The sequence below is a fragment of the Drosophila subpulchrella genome, chromosome 2L (assembly GCF_014743375.2).
Source record: "Drosophila subpulchrella strain 33 F10 #4 breed RU33 chromosome 2L, RU_Dsub_v1.1 Primary Assembly, whole genome shotgun sequence".
NCBI lineage: Eukaryota > Metazoa > Arthropoda > Insecta > Diptera > Drosophilidae > Drosophila > Drosophila subpulchrella.
Window position 1 is genome coordinate 18,189,626 of NC_050610.1, and position 18,376 is coordinate 18,208,001.

The following is an 18,376-nucleotide window of genomic DNA, read 5'->3' on the forward strand; positions in this document are numbered from 1 at the left end:
TGGTAAAGTTAATAAATTAAAATACTCCCTTTTTTATTTAGCACTCTAATCCTGGCTTCGAGATCTCTGTGATGCTGGCCGACGAGGACACAATTCAGTTCAATCCCAGCTTTTCAAAAGTCCAGAGTGAATTGCTTCGTGTTATAGACTCTATCCTCTTGAGCATCCAGATGCTGCCTCGCATCGAGAGCAAACTTTACACTGATCTAATTGTGTCCAAGAAGATCTTTCTCACACCCACAGTTCCCGATAGCATTGTTCAGGAGACGAAAAACCGTATATGTGCCATGTTGGAGGATCAGCGCATTGGACCAGAATTGCGTCTACAGGACTTTGATCCCTTCATCGATCTAATCAATGCAATCGATGCGGAACGGGTGGGTAACTTTATGGAGGGCGACGCCACCTTCGAACAATATACGGAAATGGTGTACAAGTACAAGGAGAAGGAGGATCGCATCGCCAGGGAAGTGTGGGCTGTGATCAGGATGGGTTTCTATGAGTTCCACAGGGATAAGTTCATCACTCATCTGGAAATGTTGTGCAGACAGCTTCAGTTGGATTTGCTGGCTAGAATGGTGACCGATCAGCAGGCAAGGATCTCTCGATTGGGCAAAGAATACGATGCTATTGCCAAGAAGGCTCTAACTGTGCCCAAGGACACGGCCGAACTGATGCAACTGAAAGCCTATGTGGTCCATGCAGAGGAGAACTTAGTGCCTGAAATGGAGGCCAGACTAAAAGTCAACATGAGCGAAATCCTGTGGCTGATGGATCACACTCTGTACTCCCCTCTGGAGATCAAGAACAACAGCAACTCCTTTCAATGGTATCTGAAGCTTCCATCGATCTTCGAGCAACATCGTGCTATTATTGCCGAAAAGGTGATCGAGTACCAGGAGCTGCTCAAGAAACGCATCGAGCTGTTCCGCCGGGAATTACAAAATTACTATGAGCAAGTGCAAACATACGACACCTGGGGCGACATTAAGCAGCTTGCCAGGTACAAGAAGCGAGCTGGAGTGCTGGATCAGAGATTAGTTCAGGCCATGGAGACAATTGATCAAATTAACGAAGAGGAAACCTCCTATGGCTGGGATCTCTCGCAATATCCCATGAGAAAGAAGGCACACGATCAACTTAAACCGTACAAAACCCTCTTCGATGCTGGACAGGATTTCATGGACAAATGGGACCTGTGGATGCACTCTCAAGTGGGCTCCTTTGATCCCGACGAAATTGATGGCGATGTGTCCAACTTTTATCGCATCATTCAAAAGCTGGACAAGCAGATGGGTGACCATCCAATAACGATGCAACTAATTCAGGATGTCAAGGCACAAATCGAGGCCTTCCGCGAGCACATGCCTATTATAAATACACTGGGCAATCCGGGCATGAAGGCACGCCATTGGGAACTGGTATCCGAGATTATTGGCTTCCCCATCAAGGTGTCGCCCGAGCTGACGCTGGAGAAGATCATCGAGTACCAGCTGGATGAGTATGTGCCCAAGTTCGAGGCCATCTCGGAGAGCGCCACCAAGGAGAACAATTTGGAGAGGGCAATGGCCAAGATGGTCAACGAGTGGGAAGGTGTCGAGTTCGCCATTTCGCCCTACAGGTGAGTATTCCATTTGCGGTTCGAGGGATGTGGCCCGTAATTGAAATGCCTCCCGCAGGGATTCTGGTACATACAAACTGGCTGCCGTGGATGACATCCAAATACTGCTGGACGATCAAATCATCAAAACGCAGACGATGAAGAGCTCACCCTACATCAAACCATTCGAGGCGGAGATTCTGTAAGTGAATCGATTTGGGTTGTTTGCAGAAAAACAATTGGTCCTTTGATGTTTTCTAAGAGTTTTTGTAGATTTTGGATCATAATTACGCTTTAAGTAGTGTTATGATTTTTGTTTTCTGTTAAAATCACTTGCCTTTGTATCGTAATATTGGGAGTCATGTAAAGCAAATCACTTTGGTCCGTTCATTACTTCACCTTTTTGTTGGGCCGTCAATGTCTGCGGCAGACAAGTCACACATGGCTAACCTTTGTTGTCCTTTTGCAGCAAGTGGGAGGCCAAGCTCATGCTGCTGCAGGAGATCCTGGACGAGTGGCTGCGCGTGCAGGCCACCTGGATGTACCTGGAACCCATCTTCAGCAGTCCGGACATTCAGCAGCAGATGCCAGAGGAGGGCCGACGATTCAGTGCCGTGGATAAGGTGGGCTTTGTTCCCCATTATGGTATCTTTAAGGTTGCTTCTTTGAAGGAGCTTAAGATTACGATTTGTTCCTGATGATGTTATATTAAATTTATTTTTTGATATTTTACAAAGAACATTATTTTAAAATATTAATAACAACATTTAAAACAAGGAAGAACGCTATAGTCGAGTACCTCGACTATCAGATACCCGTTACTCAGCTAAAGGGACCAAAGGAAAATGGAGATATGCAAGCAGCAAATGCGCCACCTACCGGCGGTAGACAGATTTAAGCGTTGTGGGCGTTAGAGTGGGCGTGGCAGACTTTTTTTTAAATCAATCGATAGGTATGGACGAGACCAATACATTTCAGTTTAAATTTTTTATCTACCATGAAAATTGTGGGCGCCACAGACTTGGGCGGTTTGTGGGCGTTGGAGTGGGCGTGGCATATTCGCGTAATAAACTTGCGCTGCGCTCAAGCCTACGGAATCTAAATCTGAAATCTCGTTTCTCTATCTTTGATATTTTCCGAGATATCCGCGTTCATATTTACGATTTTTTGAAGTTTGTGGGCGGTTTGTGGGCATAAAAGTGGGCGTGGCAAACTTTTTTTTAAGTCAATCGATAGGTATTGATGAGAACAATACATTTCAGTTAAAATTTTTATTCTAGCATCAAAACTGTAGGAGCCACAGTTTCGGGCGGTTTGTGGGCGTTAGAGTGGGCGTGGCACTCTACTGAAACAAACATGCGCTGCGTAAGAAGCTCAGGAATCTGCACGCCAAATCTCAATAGCCTAGCTCTCATAGTTTCCGAGATCTCAGCGTTCATCCGGACAGACGGACAGACGGACAGACGGACAGACGGACATGGCTAGATCGACTCGGCTAGTGATCCTGATCAAGAATATATATACTTTATGGGGTCGGAAACGCTTCCTTCTGCCTGTTACATACTTTCCGACGAATCTAGTATACCCTTTTACTCTACGAGTAACGGGTATAATAATATTCTCTTTATATATTTCATTATTTCATTTCGCTATTCTTACTCCCTTATTGCAGATATGGAAGGAGCTAATGAAGCAGGTTGCCCAAGATCCCAAGGTCATGGTGGTGGTGCAAATTGACAAGATGAACGACAAGCTGAAGAAGGCCTACAGCCTGCTGGAGGTCATCCAGAAGGGTCTGAACGCCTACCTGGAGAAGAAGCGCCTCTACTTCCCGCGATTCTTCTTCCTGTCCAACGACGAATTGCTGGAAATCCTGTCCGAGACAAAGGATCCAACCCGTGTCCAGATACATTTGAAGAAGTGTTTCGAGGGCATCGCCACATTGAACTTTACCGAGGAGCTGGACGTGACCGCGATGCGATCCTCGGAGCGCGAGGAAGTAACCCTGGTGGATGTGATCTCCACATCCAAGGCGCGTGGTCAGGTGGAGAAGTGGCTGTTGGAGCTGGAGATCGACATGAAGAAGAGTGTGCACCACAAGGTTGCGGAAGCTTTTTACAGCTACTTAAAGATGCTGCGTCACATTTGGGTGCTAACCTGGCCGGGTCAGTGCGTCCAGTCCATATCACTCACATACTGGACCCTAGAGATCACCGAGTGTTTTGAAAGTGAGGAGCCCAAGGAGAATCTGGCAAAGTATCTGCAAAAATGCATCCTGCAGATCAACAAGATTGTGGACTTGGTGCGTGGCGACCTCAACACCCAGAATCGTATCACTTTGGGTGCCCTGGTGGTGTTGGATGTACATGCCCGTGATGTCCTGGCGGAAATTGTGGCGAATCAAGTGGAAGACCTGCAGGATTTCCAGTGGTTATGCCAGCTACGTTACTATTGGGATGATAATAATTTGGATACAAGGATGATAAACTGTTCTTTGCCGTATGGCTATGAGTATCTGGGAAACACCCCTCGACTGGTGGTTACTCCGCTCACAGATCGATGCTATCGTACGCTGTTTGCTGCCTTGAATCTGCATTTGGGCGGTGCTCCAGAAGGTCCTGCCGGCACTGGCAAGACGGAGACCACAAAGGATCTGGCCAAGGCCGTGGCCAAGCAGTGTGTGGTGTTTAATTGCTCGGATGGATTGGATTACCTGGCTCTGGGCAAGTTCTTTAAGGGCTTGGCCTCGTGTGGCGCTTGGTCCTGCTTCGATGAGTTCAACCGCATCGATCTGGAGGTGCTTTCCGTGGTGGCTCAGCAAATCTTGACCATCCAGCGGGGCATCAACTCGGGCAGCCCCACTCTGGTGTTCGAAGGCACCACTTTGACACTGGATCCCACTTGTGCTGTGTTCATCACCATGAATCCTGGTTACGCAGGACGCTCCGAGTTGCCTGATAATCTCAAGGTGGGGTTTATTGAGTTTCGCATTGTTTTATTTTACTGATAATTTCCTTTCTTGTAGGCCCTCTTCCGTTCGGTGGCCATGATGGTGCCGGACTATGCACTGATCTCGGAGATTGAGCTGTACTCTTATGGTTTCCTGACCGCCAAACCGCTTTCTGTTAAAATTGTGGCCACCTATCGTTTGTGCTCGGAGCAGTTGAGCACCCAGTGTCACTACGATTACGGAATGAGAGCTGTGAAATCGGTGCTTAAAGCAGCGGGTGCCTTGAAACTTCGCTATCGGGATGAGAACGAGGATATCTTGGTGTTGCGTTCTATTAAGGATGTGAACTTGCCCAAGTTCCTCAACCAGGACATTCCCCTGTTCCAGGGCATAACTTCCGATCTGTTTCCTGGTACGGTTTTGCCCGAAGCCGACTATGTGCTATTCAATAAGTGCACACAGATGGCCTGCGAAAGGCAAAATAAGCAGTGTACTCCTTTTGTATTGGAAAAGGTGCAGCAGGTGTGTCAAAAATAGTTTTTACATTTTTTAACTTAATTATTTAGAACTGAATTTAATCTAAATCCTCTTTTTCTTTCAGCTTTATGAGATGATCGTGGTGCGACATGGTCTTATGTTGGTGGGTTATCCATTTGGAGGCAAGACAACAACCTACCGGGTTCTAGCCGAGGCATTGGAATGTATGGAGAAAACGGTTGGTTATTATAACCCATTTGGTTTCTTAGAAATAACTAACTATTCTTTAATCCCAAGGATGGTTCCGAGAACAAAGCTATTTACACAGTGATCAATCCAAAAGCTATTACCATGGGTCAGCTATATGGTCAATTTGATGCCGTGTCCCACGAGTGGAGTGATGGAATTTTGGCGGTTAACTATCGTATATTTGCCGTGTCTGATTCCCCAGATCGGAAATGGTTAATTTTTGATGGACCAGTCGATGCGATTTGGATCGAAAACATGAATACTGTGCTAGATGACAACAAGAAGTTGTGCCTGATGTCCGGCGAGATCATTCAGCTATCGAATACCACCAATTTGGTCTTTGAGCCCATGGACTTGGAGGTGGCCTCTCCAGCCACCGTCTCCCGTTGTGGTATGATCTATCTGGAGCCCAGTTCCTTGGGTTGGGAACCCTTGGTAGCCTCTTGGAAGAATACGCTGCCCCCGGCATTCCACACGGTCAGCAAACAACTGATATCGATGCTAATCTCTCGATTTTGTCCCATTCTTCTGTACATTCTGCGCAAGAGTCTGAAGGAGATTGCCCCCACTTCGGATGCAAATCTGATGGTCAGCCTGATGAACTTCTTTGAGTGTTTTATAGACGACTTTCGGGATGAGAAGTATGTGGCCAATGTTTCCGACTTGGATTTTAGGGCCCAAACCGAGGGAATATTCCTGTTCTCTTGTATTTGGTCAATTGGCGGATCTCTAGATGCGGACAGCAGGGAGAAGTTTAATATAGTATTTAGGGCGTTGATGGAGAAGACCTTCCCGCAAAATCTCTATGATACTTATGGAGTAACAGAGGATCTCTATGTGGAGACCCTGGCCAAGCCTTTTATATTTCCCATTCCCAAGCAGGGATCAGTATTTGATTATAGGTATATAAAGGAAGGCAAGGGAAAGTGGAAACCGTGGCAGGATGATGTGAACTCAGCACCACCGATCCCTCGAGATATACCCGTCAATCAGATTATTATCCAAACCAATGAAAGTGTACGCATTGGAGCTGTTTTGGATTTGCTTAATCGTCATGGTAAACCTATAATGTTGGTGGGACCCACGGGAACAGGCAAGAGTGTCTATGTGATCGATTATATGCTCAAGAAGATGGATTTATCGGTTTATAAGCCCCTGCTGATTAGCTTTTCGGCACAAACATCGGCAAATCAAACGCAGGACATTATAATGTCCAAGTTGGACAAGCGGCGAAAGGGTGTCTTTGGTCCACCTCTCAACAGTCGCTTTGTGATCTTCGTGGACGATGTTTCGATGCCACTGAAGGAGAACTACGGAGCCCAGCCCCCAATCGAGCTACTACGAATGATGCTCGATCACATGATGTGGTACGATCGCAAGAACATCGTGCCCATGAAGCTAATTGACCTGCAGATGATCGTGGCCATGGGACCTCCATCAACAGGAAATACCGTGACACCACGTTTCCAGCGCTTTTTCAACGTGATATCCATTGATGATTTCAACAACGATATATTGAATACCATATTTAGTAAGATTGTGCTGTGGCATCTGGACACCAGGTAAGTTAAGATTTTGTTTAATAATTGTCTGCTGTCTGGAAAATTTTTTAAAAATATTCCAAGCTTCGGCTTCCGAAGATCTCCCCCTATAATTGTGTTCGTAATGAATTTCCCCAACTCAACCAACCCAGGGGCTTTTCCAAGGAGTTCGATCCTTGTATTGACGAGATCGTAGGCGCCACCCTGACCATTTATAATGACGCCAAACTGAATCTGCTCCCCACCCCGGCCAAATCACACTATCTATTCAATCTGCGCGACTTCTCGAGGGTGATACAGGGTGTCCTGCTGTCCGTTCCCGAGGCAACCGAAGATGTGAACTCCATGAGGCGACTGTGGGTGCATGAGGTGTTGCGGGTATACGGTGATCGTCTGGTTGAGGATGCCGATCGCACATGGCTGTTTGAGAACATCTGCAGCACGGTGAAGGCATCCTTCAATACGGATCCCACCCGTCTCTTTGGTCGACTTGTGGAGAAGGACAAATCACTGCAGGAGTCCGATTTCCGCCAATTGATATACTGTGACTTTACCAATCCGAAGGCGGACACCAAGAACTATGTGGAGGTGCAGGATCTGGAGGAGTTGCGCCGGGTGGTGGAGGCCTATCTGGTGGAGTACAACAACATGTCGAAGAAACCCATGAATCTGGTGCTTTTCCGCTTCGCCATCGAGCATTTGTCGCGCATATGCCGCATCATAAAGCAGCCGAGGAGTCATGCTCTGCTCATCGGGGTCGGTGGATCCGGACGCCAGAGCCTGACTCGATTGGCTTCGCATATATGCGACTATGAGCTGTTCCAGGTGGAAATCACGCGATTGTATGGGCCGTACGAGTATCACGAGGACATCAAGGCGATCCTACGCAAAATTGGGGCATCCGAGATGCACGGAGTATTTCTCTTTACGGACGTTCAGGTGGGGAACCGCAATTGGCAATACGACTGTGTCCCGGGCTTTCGTTGGTCTCGCTAACTCTTCTAGACTCTTACAGATCAAAGACGAGTCCTTCCTGGAGGACATTAGCAATTTGCTCAACTCCGGCGAGGTGCCCAATCTCTTTAGCAACGAAGAGAAGATCGAGGTGCAGGAGAAGATGGCCCAGATCGACAAGCAGAGGGACAAGGCCGTACAGACGGATGGCAGTCCCGTGGCCCTCTTTAACTTTTTTGTCACGGTGGGGTTCTCAAACACAAGCTCTATTTAACACTTACCCACAGATTTATATGATATTCCTTTTTAATCGGATCTCTAAACCAATTATATAGCACCTTTGATATTGTATTTTTTAAAGTACCCTACTAATATATCTTAAAATTTCGTACAACAGACCTGTAAGGATCAGCTGCATGTTGTTTTGGCCATGTCGCCCATTGGCGATGCCCTGCGTAACCGCATCCGTAAATTCCCCTCGGTTGTCAACTGTTGTACGATCGACTGGTTCCAGTCCTGGCCAGAGGATGCCCTGCTGGCCGTCTCCACACGTTTCCTGGCCTCCGAGGATCTCACTGCACTGGAGCGTCGCACAGCCATTGATATGTGCATGGAGTTTCATACTTCCACCCAAGATCTTTCCGCCAAGTTCTTCTCAAGGTTGCATCGGTACAACTATGTGACACCCACTTCCTATCTGGAATTGATCCAGACCTTCAAGGCGCTTCTGGGTCAAAAGAGAAAGTGAGTGTGCACTTGGGAGGTATAAATATTCTAGCATAACAACTAGGCTATCACTTTTTAAGTAAACTAAGTATTGCTTCGCTTACAGGGCTTATTTTCCCTTTGATTCCATAATTTATAACTGATGTGATATATAATTTTATGAAAATATTTACATATGTTTCCTCTTTCTTCTAGCAACATTACAACAAATCGCAATCGCTATTTAACGGGCATTTCCCAGCTGGACATTGCTGCCCAGCAAGTGGCGGTGATGCAGGAGCAACTGATTGCCCTGGAGCCCAAGTTGAAAGAAGCCTCTGAGATAGTGGCTGAACAGGTGGCCAAGGTGACGGCCGACAGCAAACTGGCCGAGGAGCAGCGGGAAATTGTCAAGCTGGACGAGAGTGCGGCCAAGGAACAGGCGGCCGTGGCCCAGGAGATCAAGGACGAGTGCGATGCCAAGCTGGGAGAAGCTCTGCCCATTTTGGAATCTGCTTTGGCCGCTTTAAATACCCTAACCACAGCGGACATAGCGGTGGTCAAGACCATGAAGAGTCCGCCCATTGGTGTGAGGATCGTAATGGAGGCGGTTTGCATTCTAAAAGATGTGAAACCCGATAAGGTGCCGAATCCCAGTGGCTTGGGCACTATTGAGGATTATTGGGGACCCTCAAAGCGTGTTCTCAGCGACATGAAATTCCTGGACAGCCTGCTCAATTTCGACAAGGACAATATACCCGTGGAGGTGATGAAGAAGCTGGCGCAACGCATTCTCAGCAATGAGGCTTTTGATCCGGAAAAGATTAAGAGTGCCTCCACGGCTTGCGAGGGTCTGTGCCGTTGGGTCATCGCTTTGACCAAGTACGATGTGGTGGCCAAGATTGTGGCGCCCAAGAAGTTGGCCTTGGCCGAGGCCGAAGCCACATACAATGCGGCCATGAAGACGCTTAACGAGAAATTGGCCATGTTGGCCAAGGTGGAGGCCAACTTGGCCGCCATCCAGAAGATTCTCGACGAGCAGCTGCGGCAATATGGGTAAGTCTATATTATATTCCGATATATAGAAAGACCATATTCTAAACTAATGGCTTGTTTCTTGTAGTATCTTGCTGGCGGAGCATGAGGCTTGTACCAAAAAATTGCAGCGTGCCCAGGAGCTCATTTCTGGTTTGGGAGGCGAGCGAACACGATGGTCTGAGACGGCCAAAATGCTGCAAGCCAGCTTTAAGAGCGTAACCGGTGATGTCCTGATCTCATCTGGCGTCGTTTCTTACTTGGGTCCCTTCACCATCGACTTCAGACTGGACCAGATTCGCAAGTGGGTGACCAAGTGCCTGAATTTCGGTGTTACCTGCACTCCCGACTTTCAACTGGCCGTTGTCCTGGGCGAACCTGTGGAAATTCGGTTCTGGAACATTTGCGGTCTGCCCACGGATGCGTTCTCCGTCGAAAGTGCTATTATGATGAAGTGAGTAGGAAGTTATCTTACTAACTAAGTGATAAGATTGAGGTAAACACACAAAGAAAATGTGGAAAGCGACTGACAGATTTATTAGAATTCCCCATGTTGGTTTAATTTTGGATTAATCAATCACAGACAAAACAAATATCTTTCAATATGTGGGCTTGTAAATAAAAACCTACAAATATATCCAAATACCACTTAAACCACAAGTTATGACAACATCTGGCACTGGCCCGAGGAAAATCCCCTGAGCTGGCAATCGCATCAATTAAACAACCTGACACGGTAATTATACTTCTGCCCTGCCTGTCAGCGGCACGGAAGTTCCGAATCCATGGCTTCTGTGCTCCTTCGCTTTCTAATTACTAAACATAAAACGTTAGAACTCACGCGTATTAGGAAAATTAAAGATACGCCTCGTGCTGGGCGGGTGGTGTGTGGGAACGGCACCGGATGCTGCACGGGACCGCGAACTGGAACGGAATCGGGAATGGGAATGAAAACAGTAGCTGGGGGTAGGTGTTTAGGCGTGGAGGGGGAGGGATGCATGCGCGCATTAAGCAGCGTACCCGCATGTGGCCAAAAGGACTCGTTCTCGTTGCCAGGACACGCCATCTCGGTGGTGGCTGCTGTGCCTGTCAAAGGTACAGAGGGCACAATAATCTGAGATGGGGTGCACCGAGAAAAATTATAGACACAAAAAAAGGTAGAAAATAGGATATGTTTGCTCTCGGAAATAGGATTTTTTATTTTTAACATTTTACATAGTTGCAATTAAACATTAGAATTAGGATTAGGTTTTAACATTTTGATTTAAAATCCTTCAATTTTAAGTCACTTAACTGTCTACCTACACAGAGATATTTTCAAGTTCGTTGTTCTTGAATTGAGAACATTCGTTCTTAAAAACCGTGTAAGTACATTTTGTTATCAATGTTCTGAATATTGGAACGAAATTGTGAGAAGAGAAAAGTTAAATTAAGATTATTTAACAACTTTTTGATAAGTGTACACTGCTGACTAAACTAATAGTTTATTTGTTGAGATATACAAGGTAAATACCGCCAATTCAACTTGATTTGAGCAAAATGAAAACATTTTTAACTTAAAAAGGTAGACAATGGGATATGTTTAGTCTTGGGAATAGATTTTACTTATTTTTAACATTTTACATAGTTCCATTTAAATATTTGAATTAGGATTAGATATTAACAACTTAAACATTTTGATTTAAAATCCTTCAATTTTAAGTCACTAAGCTGTTTACCTATACAGAGATATTTTAAAGTACATTGTTCTTGAATTGAGAACATTCGTTCTTAAAAACCGGTGATTTACTTTTTGGTATCAATGTTCTGAATATTAGAACGAAATGGTGAGAAGAGAAAAGTTAAATTAAGTTTATTTGTTGAGATATACAATGTAAACACCGCCAATTTAACTTGATTTGAGCAAAATGAAAACATTTTCAAAATCAAAAATTTCGTTCTATTTTTAAGAACATTTTCAGCTCAGATGAGAACATCAGAATTTTCCTTGTGTATTTCATAAAAACCATTATTTTATAAAAAAAAAGAAATGATGGAAAATTTGTTTCGAATTTTGAAAAATATTTATTTTAAACGCGTTATCACTTACTCCTGATGATTTTGTATGCCAAAATAAGTTTAAAAACAATATTTTAAAGCAAAAATGTTATAAGAAACTAAGTTATAATACTATCAAAAGTTTCGTTTTTGTAACATTAGATCTAAACATAGTTAATTATTTTTCTTTGTGTAAAAGGTTGCGTTGGGTGGAATATAGAGCGAGGCTGGGCAGGCAGAATTTCCATGTTTGATGCGTGTATTACGCATCTGGTGGGTTTCTCGGAGGTCAGAGTGCGGGGCCACATGCCACTCCACGACGCCCCATGCCACTCCAAGTCGATTTAATAAAGGAAATTCCTGGCTGCTTTCCACGAAAGTGTTCAAAGTAATTTGGAGCAAGCCCGAAAATACCTGAGGGGCCCCGGGTTTTTCGGAAGGGAGGAAAATGCGGGTAGGGCAACTCCAGAATCCAGAATTCTGAATCGCCTTGTATAAGCAATTGATTAATGTGCGCCCCGAGCGGATTAGGTTTAATTTTTATTCAGCCGGAGGGGTAGCTGCGATATGCGATAGCGACAGACGATTGCACATCCTTGGGGATTTGCTCTCTAGTTTCGGGCCATTGTCTATCCTTCTGTCTATATAGACGAATTTGTATTTGTGTTTGCCAAATATCCCGAGTGCCAGCAGGGTGGCTGGAAAGTTGTCCTCACTATTAACATTCATTTGCTTAATATTTCGGGTGACACGTAGCCCATATGGTGACCTCCTCAACGTCGTAAAATGCTACGTCCGTATATTGGGTATCAGGTGTGGAAGTTTTCCATTTCGGTCGGCTTTTTGGGGTATTGTGAAACTTGAGAGCCGTGACTTTGATTAAATAATGTTAATTTGAAAAAGGCCTAAACAATTTGTAAATGTCCATTTTGGGTCTTTTTTATAACACTGTCAAATATATTAAATTCTATGGGGTTAAATAAAAATAAAGCATAAACAATAGGAGCTTATTGAGCTGCACTTCCTCGAAATCGCCTTACCATAAGTCCTATTCTTTCTATTAAGTTGCTTTCGCTATATATATAAATATCTGTAAAACAATGCAAGCGATTCTGTGAAAATAGTTGGTGTTTTTTTTAGTCACCAACAGTAAATCCCCAAACTCCATTCAACAGATTCTCAACCGGTTTACAATGTGAGTTGTATTGCATTTTTAACTGCATTCTAACTATTTGCCGGGAAATTTTCGCTTTTATTTTGTGACAAAAAGTTGTGTCTTTCGAATCCCAGCTATTCAGTTCTCTGAACTTTAACCGGGTATTCACATGGCAACTGACTGCCACCAAGATCCCTGTCTCTATGTGCTTCTATTGTACTCCGTGTTCTGGCACATCAGATGAGGTTTTCGGCTGGAATTCGTTGTTTAAAAATTGTTTGGTCTCTACTTTTTGGATTTTGGGATACGTGTGCCGACTGTGGCGACGGCGACGGCATATTGCTCTTTTGTTTTTCCATCAAATATTTTTCATTCATCAAGTTTTCAATTTACAAAAATGTTCATTCATTCGCACGAGCAATTTGTATTCGGTGTGAATTTGTCATGTGTTGGCTGCCGTTGTTGCTACTCCTGGTGCAACTTATTGTTGCTTTTCCCGCTTTCTATATTTTTTTTGTCGCTCCCAATCCTCCAGACCCGACTTCCACTCCCATTTATTTTTCCTTCGCTGGCTGTGAGTTATCGCATCACCTACATGTACATATATGCAGTGCTCGACAGTCCCAACAACCGCAGTATACATAAATTTTTATTTGTATATCAAATCAGGGGCTTAAGACTATGCAAAGTGATTTTAAGGGGGTAATAAATATTCTGTTTACATTTAGAAACATTATTGGGATATTAAAGATTTGATATTTATTAGAATTTGGTATTTGATATTATATTGTAAGTTCGTCAAGACATGTAATAGATTCTATCCCATAATTTAATCCTACTTTGATACAAAAATCAGGAATATAAAACGCGAATTCTTCAGGGTATTATGATTATTTCTCATATTTTTGTTCTTTTTTGACTAGTTATTTTAATAAAACTGTATTCTATGGACCAAAAGATAAAATTGATAATATAAGTAAAATTTCTTTTCCAATTCGGGGTATGTAATTATAATTTTAGGAACCCCTTTTTGACACCGCCTCTGCATAAAGTCCTTTTGTAATATAGTTCGGTTTGTGGCTTATCGTTTGCATGATGTATTGGCATATTTGTAGCCAGAGGTTTGGCTCCCAATTCAAACCCACAAAACACACGTCGATACATTCCCAATAATGCGAACAGAAAATACTTCTATAGTATTATTTACGCTTATGAATTATTGACGTAAATATTGAATGTGTATTTATGCGGTATTTTCTTTTTTTTAAATATATATCGAACGCCTACTAACTGATGAGCTTGTTGTGGTGGCTCATTGTTGCTGCATGTTGACAAATTCTTTGAATTTATTATATCATTTAAGTACACATGTTCATTGAGTTTTTAAAATGTTTTTGCAGAAATGCTAGGCGATGGCCCCTGATGATTGACCCACAAGGACAGGCCAACAAATGGATCAAGAACTACGAAAAGAACAACAAACTCTGCGTGATTCGTCTCAATCAAGCGGACTACACTCGTGTCATGGAGAATGCTATTCAATTTGGTCTGCCCGTGCTGCTGGAAAACATTGGCGAAGAGTTGGATCCCGTCTTGGAATCGGTTCTCACAAAGACACTTTTTAAACAGGGCGGAGCCTTGTGCATTAAGTTGGGTGACTCGGTCATAGAATATAATCATAGTTTTAGGTGGGCACTAACATAGTTTCTAATCTGTGTACAGAAATTGAGCGTTAAAATATTTCTATTTTATTATTACAGATTCTATATGACAACTAAACTCAGAAATCCGCACTATCTGCCTGAGGTTGCTGTCAAGGTCACCCTGCTGAACTTTATGATCACCACTCAGGGATTGCAAGACCAATTGTTGGGCATAACTGTGGCCAGGGAACGTCCTGATTTGGAGGCGGAAAAGAACAATCTTATTGTCCAGGGAGCTGACAACAAACGGATGCTGAAGGAGACCGAAGATCAGATTCTGGAAGTGCTCTCATCAGCTGAAAATATTCTGGAGGACGAGACGGCCGTACAGATTCTGAGTTCAGCCAAGGCTTTGGCCAATGATATTAGTGAGAAACAGGTCATCACTGAGGCCACAGAAAAGCAGATAGATATAGCGCGTTTGAGTTATGTGCCCATAGCAGAACACTCCACTATATTGTTCTTTACTATAGGTAGGGAAAACATTTACCATACATTCAATTCTAGTGACTATTAATTAGTTGAAATATGTTTTTCCCATAGTTGAGTTGGCCAACATCGATCCCATGTACCAGTACAGTCTGGTTTGGTTCGTCAACCTGTACATGTCATCCATCGATAATACGGAAAAGGTGGACGACATAGCTGCACGTCTGCTGGATCTTCGAAATCACTTCACCTACAGCCTGTATGTAAACATCTGTCGCAGTCTCTTCGAGCGTGTGAGTGCCCATTGGATAAACCCAATTATCGTCAAACGCCGGTCCGTTTATCCATCGGCTGGCCAGTATCCTGGCCCTTTAGCCTCGTTAGTTCCGTAATTGCGCATAATCTGATAATGTGACATTTGAAGCGTGGTCCTTTGCGTTTCATTTGCTTTGTGGCTGAGCATCCTGCTCTGCTTGACTGAACTTGACTCGACTCCTTTTAAATAATATTTAGGCATTGCTGCTCCACAAGTACATTCTACTGTTAAGCCACTTCAACGGACAATGAAGTTGAAGCAGTTGCAGTAACTGAAAACTGAGTGGTTACTAGGGAAAGCAAAGACAAAATCGTTATTGAAAAATATTGTATTATATTTTATTTTAATTTTATGATTTTTTCACGAATTTTTATTTAAGTATTTGATGTATGTTAAACGTCCATTTACTTATTTTCAATGGAATCTCCAGTTCTATTTGCATCTGACCATTATTTAGTTTCCGATTCGTTTATATCCACTGTGCAGCTGCTCGAATAATGTTATTACATTGCTGGTGCAATCAAAGGATGTACCTAGCCAAAGGAAGCTGGGGCAAAAAGGAAATAATAATCCAAACAAGTTCTAGCTAGCTTTATGCTGTTTTCAGTCAATTATGCCATGGCCTTTCCCTGACCTCCAGCCCTTGCATTCGCCCCCTGTGGTGACCCTTCCAAGAGCAAACCTTTGATCCCCAGCTTTTAATTTTCTTTTGCAAAAAAAAAAAACGTAGTGAATTGCTATCAGAGAAGCACCATCACCGCTTGGCCTCGGAAATGCTTTGATTTCGGTGGGCAACCTTTCGGTGTAACCCATTTAATGCGAGAGTGAGCCTCTGAGCCCTGACCCTGAAGGACCCCAATCACATCACATCACTTGTTATCCCTTGCTCAATTGTACATTCAGAGAAATCTACTAGGATTTCGCAATTATGTTGACTTTGCTGAATGCAAAAGTAAACAGGACCGAGAAATCTTTTAATTTGAACATTATTTATTAAGACTAGCAAATAGTTTAATGGCGAAATGAAGACTTTAAAAATATTTGGTGCTATATATATTAATTGATTTTATCTAAATTAATCCAAGTGTAATGTAATGTTCTGTTCTTTGAACAGGATAAGCTGCTGTTTTCGCTCATATTGAACATCAACATGATGAAGCACGACAATCGGATTGACAATGCCGAATGGATGTTTCTGCTGACTGGAGGCGTTGGTTTGGAGAATCCGTTCAAGAACCCCACCACCTGGCTGGGCATCCAAAATTGGGATGAGCTCTGTCGCCTGACTAATTTGGCCAATTTCAAGGGTTTACGCGAGGACTTCACTGACAATGCGGCCCAATGGAAGCCATTCTTTGACTCGAAGACGCCGCAGGACAATAAGGATGTACCAAAATCATGGGAGAAGCGAGTGAGCATGTTCCAGAAGCTTTTGCTTCTACGCGTCTTTCGGCCGGATAAACTGGTGCCGGCTGTATTGAATTTTGTGAGCTCAGAACTGGGTGAACGATTTGTGGATCCGCCGCAGTTCGATTTGATGGCTTCGTTTGCCGATTCCCACTGCTGTGTGCCTTTGATATTTATCCTGACACCCGGTTCGGATCCCACGGCCACACTTTTGAAGTTTGCCGAGGATCAGGGCTTTGGCACGAATCGATTGTTCTCGCTGTCCTTGGGTCAAGGTCAGGGCCCTATTGCCATGAAGATGATCGACGAAGGTGTCAAGATGGGTAATTGGGTGGTGCTACAGAATTGCCATTTGGCAGCTAGTTTCATGCCCTTGCTGGAGAAGATCTGTGAGAATCTCTTGCCAGATGCAACGCATCCGGACTTTAGGCTGTGGCTCACCTCCTATCCCGCGGATCATTTTCCGGTTGTGGTCTTGCAGAATGGCATCAAGATGACCAATGAACCGCCCAAGGGCTTGCGTTCTAACATTTTGCGATCGATGTTAAGTGATCCAATCAGTGATCCGGAGTGGTATGAGTCCTGCACTCAGCCCAGGATCTTCAAGCAGTTGATCTACTCGCTGTGCTTCTTCCATGCGGTTATTCAGGAGAGGAGATACTTTGGACCGATCGGATGGAACATCCCCTACGAATTCAACGAAACCGATCTCAGGATATCGCTGATGCAGCTGAGGATGTTCCTCAACCAATATGAGACTGTTAATTACGATGCGTTGCGATATTTGACGGGCGAGTGCAATTATGGAGGACGTGTTACGGATGACTGGGATCGCCGCACATTGAAAACCATTCTAGATAAGTATTATTGTCCAGCAGTTATAGATTTGGAGAAGCCGTACTATCTGGATGAGACGGGTCAATACTATGTGCCGGTCTTCAAGGAGGTGGATTTGTATCTTAACTTTACGAAAGACCTGCCTCAGATCTCGTCGCCGGCCATCTTTGGATTCCATGCCAACGCGGATATCATGAAGGATCAAAAGGAGACGGACATGTTACTATCGCACACTTTGCTTACGCAGGTGAGTAAACCCTTGATTGTAAAGTAAAATATTCTTAGTGTTAGTTGCTTTTGTATTCAATATTGTGCTAAATTGTTAAATATTTTTGCTTTTACCATTGCTTTGCCACAAAAGGAACGTTGGGTAAGAGTTTTAGAATAGTTTTCGTCCTCCTACATTTAATAATTGCTACGGTTTTATTGTCACACTCCATATAGGATCTCTATGATCGACGTGTAAGTGGTTTCCTAATCGTTGTTGATGCTTAACACTCCCTACAGCTATTTAACGAGTTCTTGTTTTACACGCTGCGCCTTAGAAATTGGAGAAAAAACAAAGAGTCTATGTAGAAACGCTTAGCAGACGCTTTCCCGAGAACCTTTCCCTACCCACTTATCCTACCTGTCCTCCCTTCCTTGCCCTTCATCATTTGCCCCTAAAGGATACTAGTGCCTCATCGGATGACAGTGGTGGCTCTAAGGCGCTGACGCCCGAGGAGGTCGTAACCAATGTGGCCACCGATATCCTGGACAAGTTGCCAAAACTATTTGATCGGGATGCGGCTTTGCTCAAGTATCCTACGCTTTATCACCAAAGCATGAATACGGTGCTGGTTCAGGAGATGGTGCGCTTTAATGTTCTCCTGAACACGATTCGAACCAGCCTTATCACGCTGCGAAAGGGAATCAAGGGTAAGTAACAGCTTTAATAATAAAAGAAAATCATATGGAATCTAATGCTATAGTAATGCAGG

General features: G+C 43.9%; 1 protein-coding gene across 1 annotated transcript in view; it reads left to right on the forward strand.

The window, feature by feature from the left end:
- Window positions 1–18,376, forward strand: part of LOC119548862 (dynein heavy chain 7, axonemal) — a 29,267-nt gene that overhangs the window by 5,702 nt on the left and 5,189 nt on the right. Inside the window, exons 6-22 of the mRNA XM_037856489.1 lie at window positions 42–1,621; window positions 1,680–1,802; window positions 2,070–2,223; window positions 3,273–4,568; window positions 4,626–5,072; window positions 5,152–5,265; window positions 5,325–6,838; window positions 6,970–7,756; window positions 7,833–8,015; window positions 8,169–8,515; window positions 8,693–9,532; window positions 9,600–9,965; window positions 14,105–14,392; window positions 14,465–14,880; window positions 14,951–15,129; window positions 16,267–17,643; window positions 18,065–18,314. Of these exons, the coding sequence (XP_037712417.1) occupies window positions 42–1,621; window positions 1,680–1,802; window positions 2,070–2,223; window positions 3,273–4,568; window positions 4,626–5,072; window positions 5,152–5,265; window positions 5,325–6,838; window positions 6,970–7,756; window positions 7,833–8,015; window positions 8,169–8,515; window positions 8,693–9,532; window positions 9,600–9,965; window positions 14,105–14,392; window positions 14,465–14,880; window positions 14,951–15,129; window positions 16,267–17,643; window positions 18,065–18,314 (10,261 nt within the window). The remainder of the gene's footprint in view (window positions 1–41; window positions 1,622–1,679; window positions 1,803–2,069; window positions 2,224–3,272; window positions 4,569–4,625; window positions 5,073–5,151; window positions 5,266–5,324; window positions 6,839–6,969; window positions 7,757–7,832; window positions 8,016–8,168; window positions 8,516–8,692; window positions 9,533–9,599; window positions 9,966–14,104; window positions 14,393–14,464; window positions 14,881–14,950; window positions 15,130–16,266; window positions 17,644–18,064; window positions 18,315–18,376) is intronic.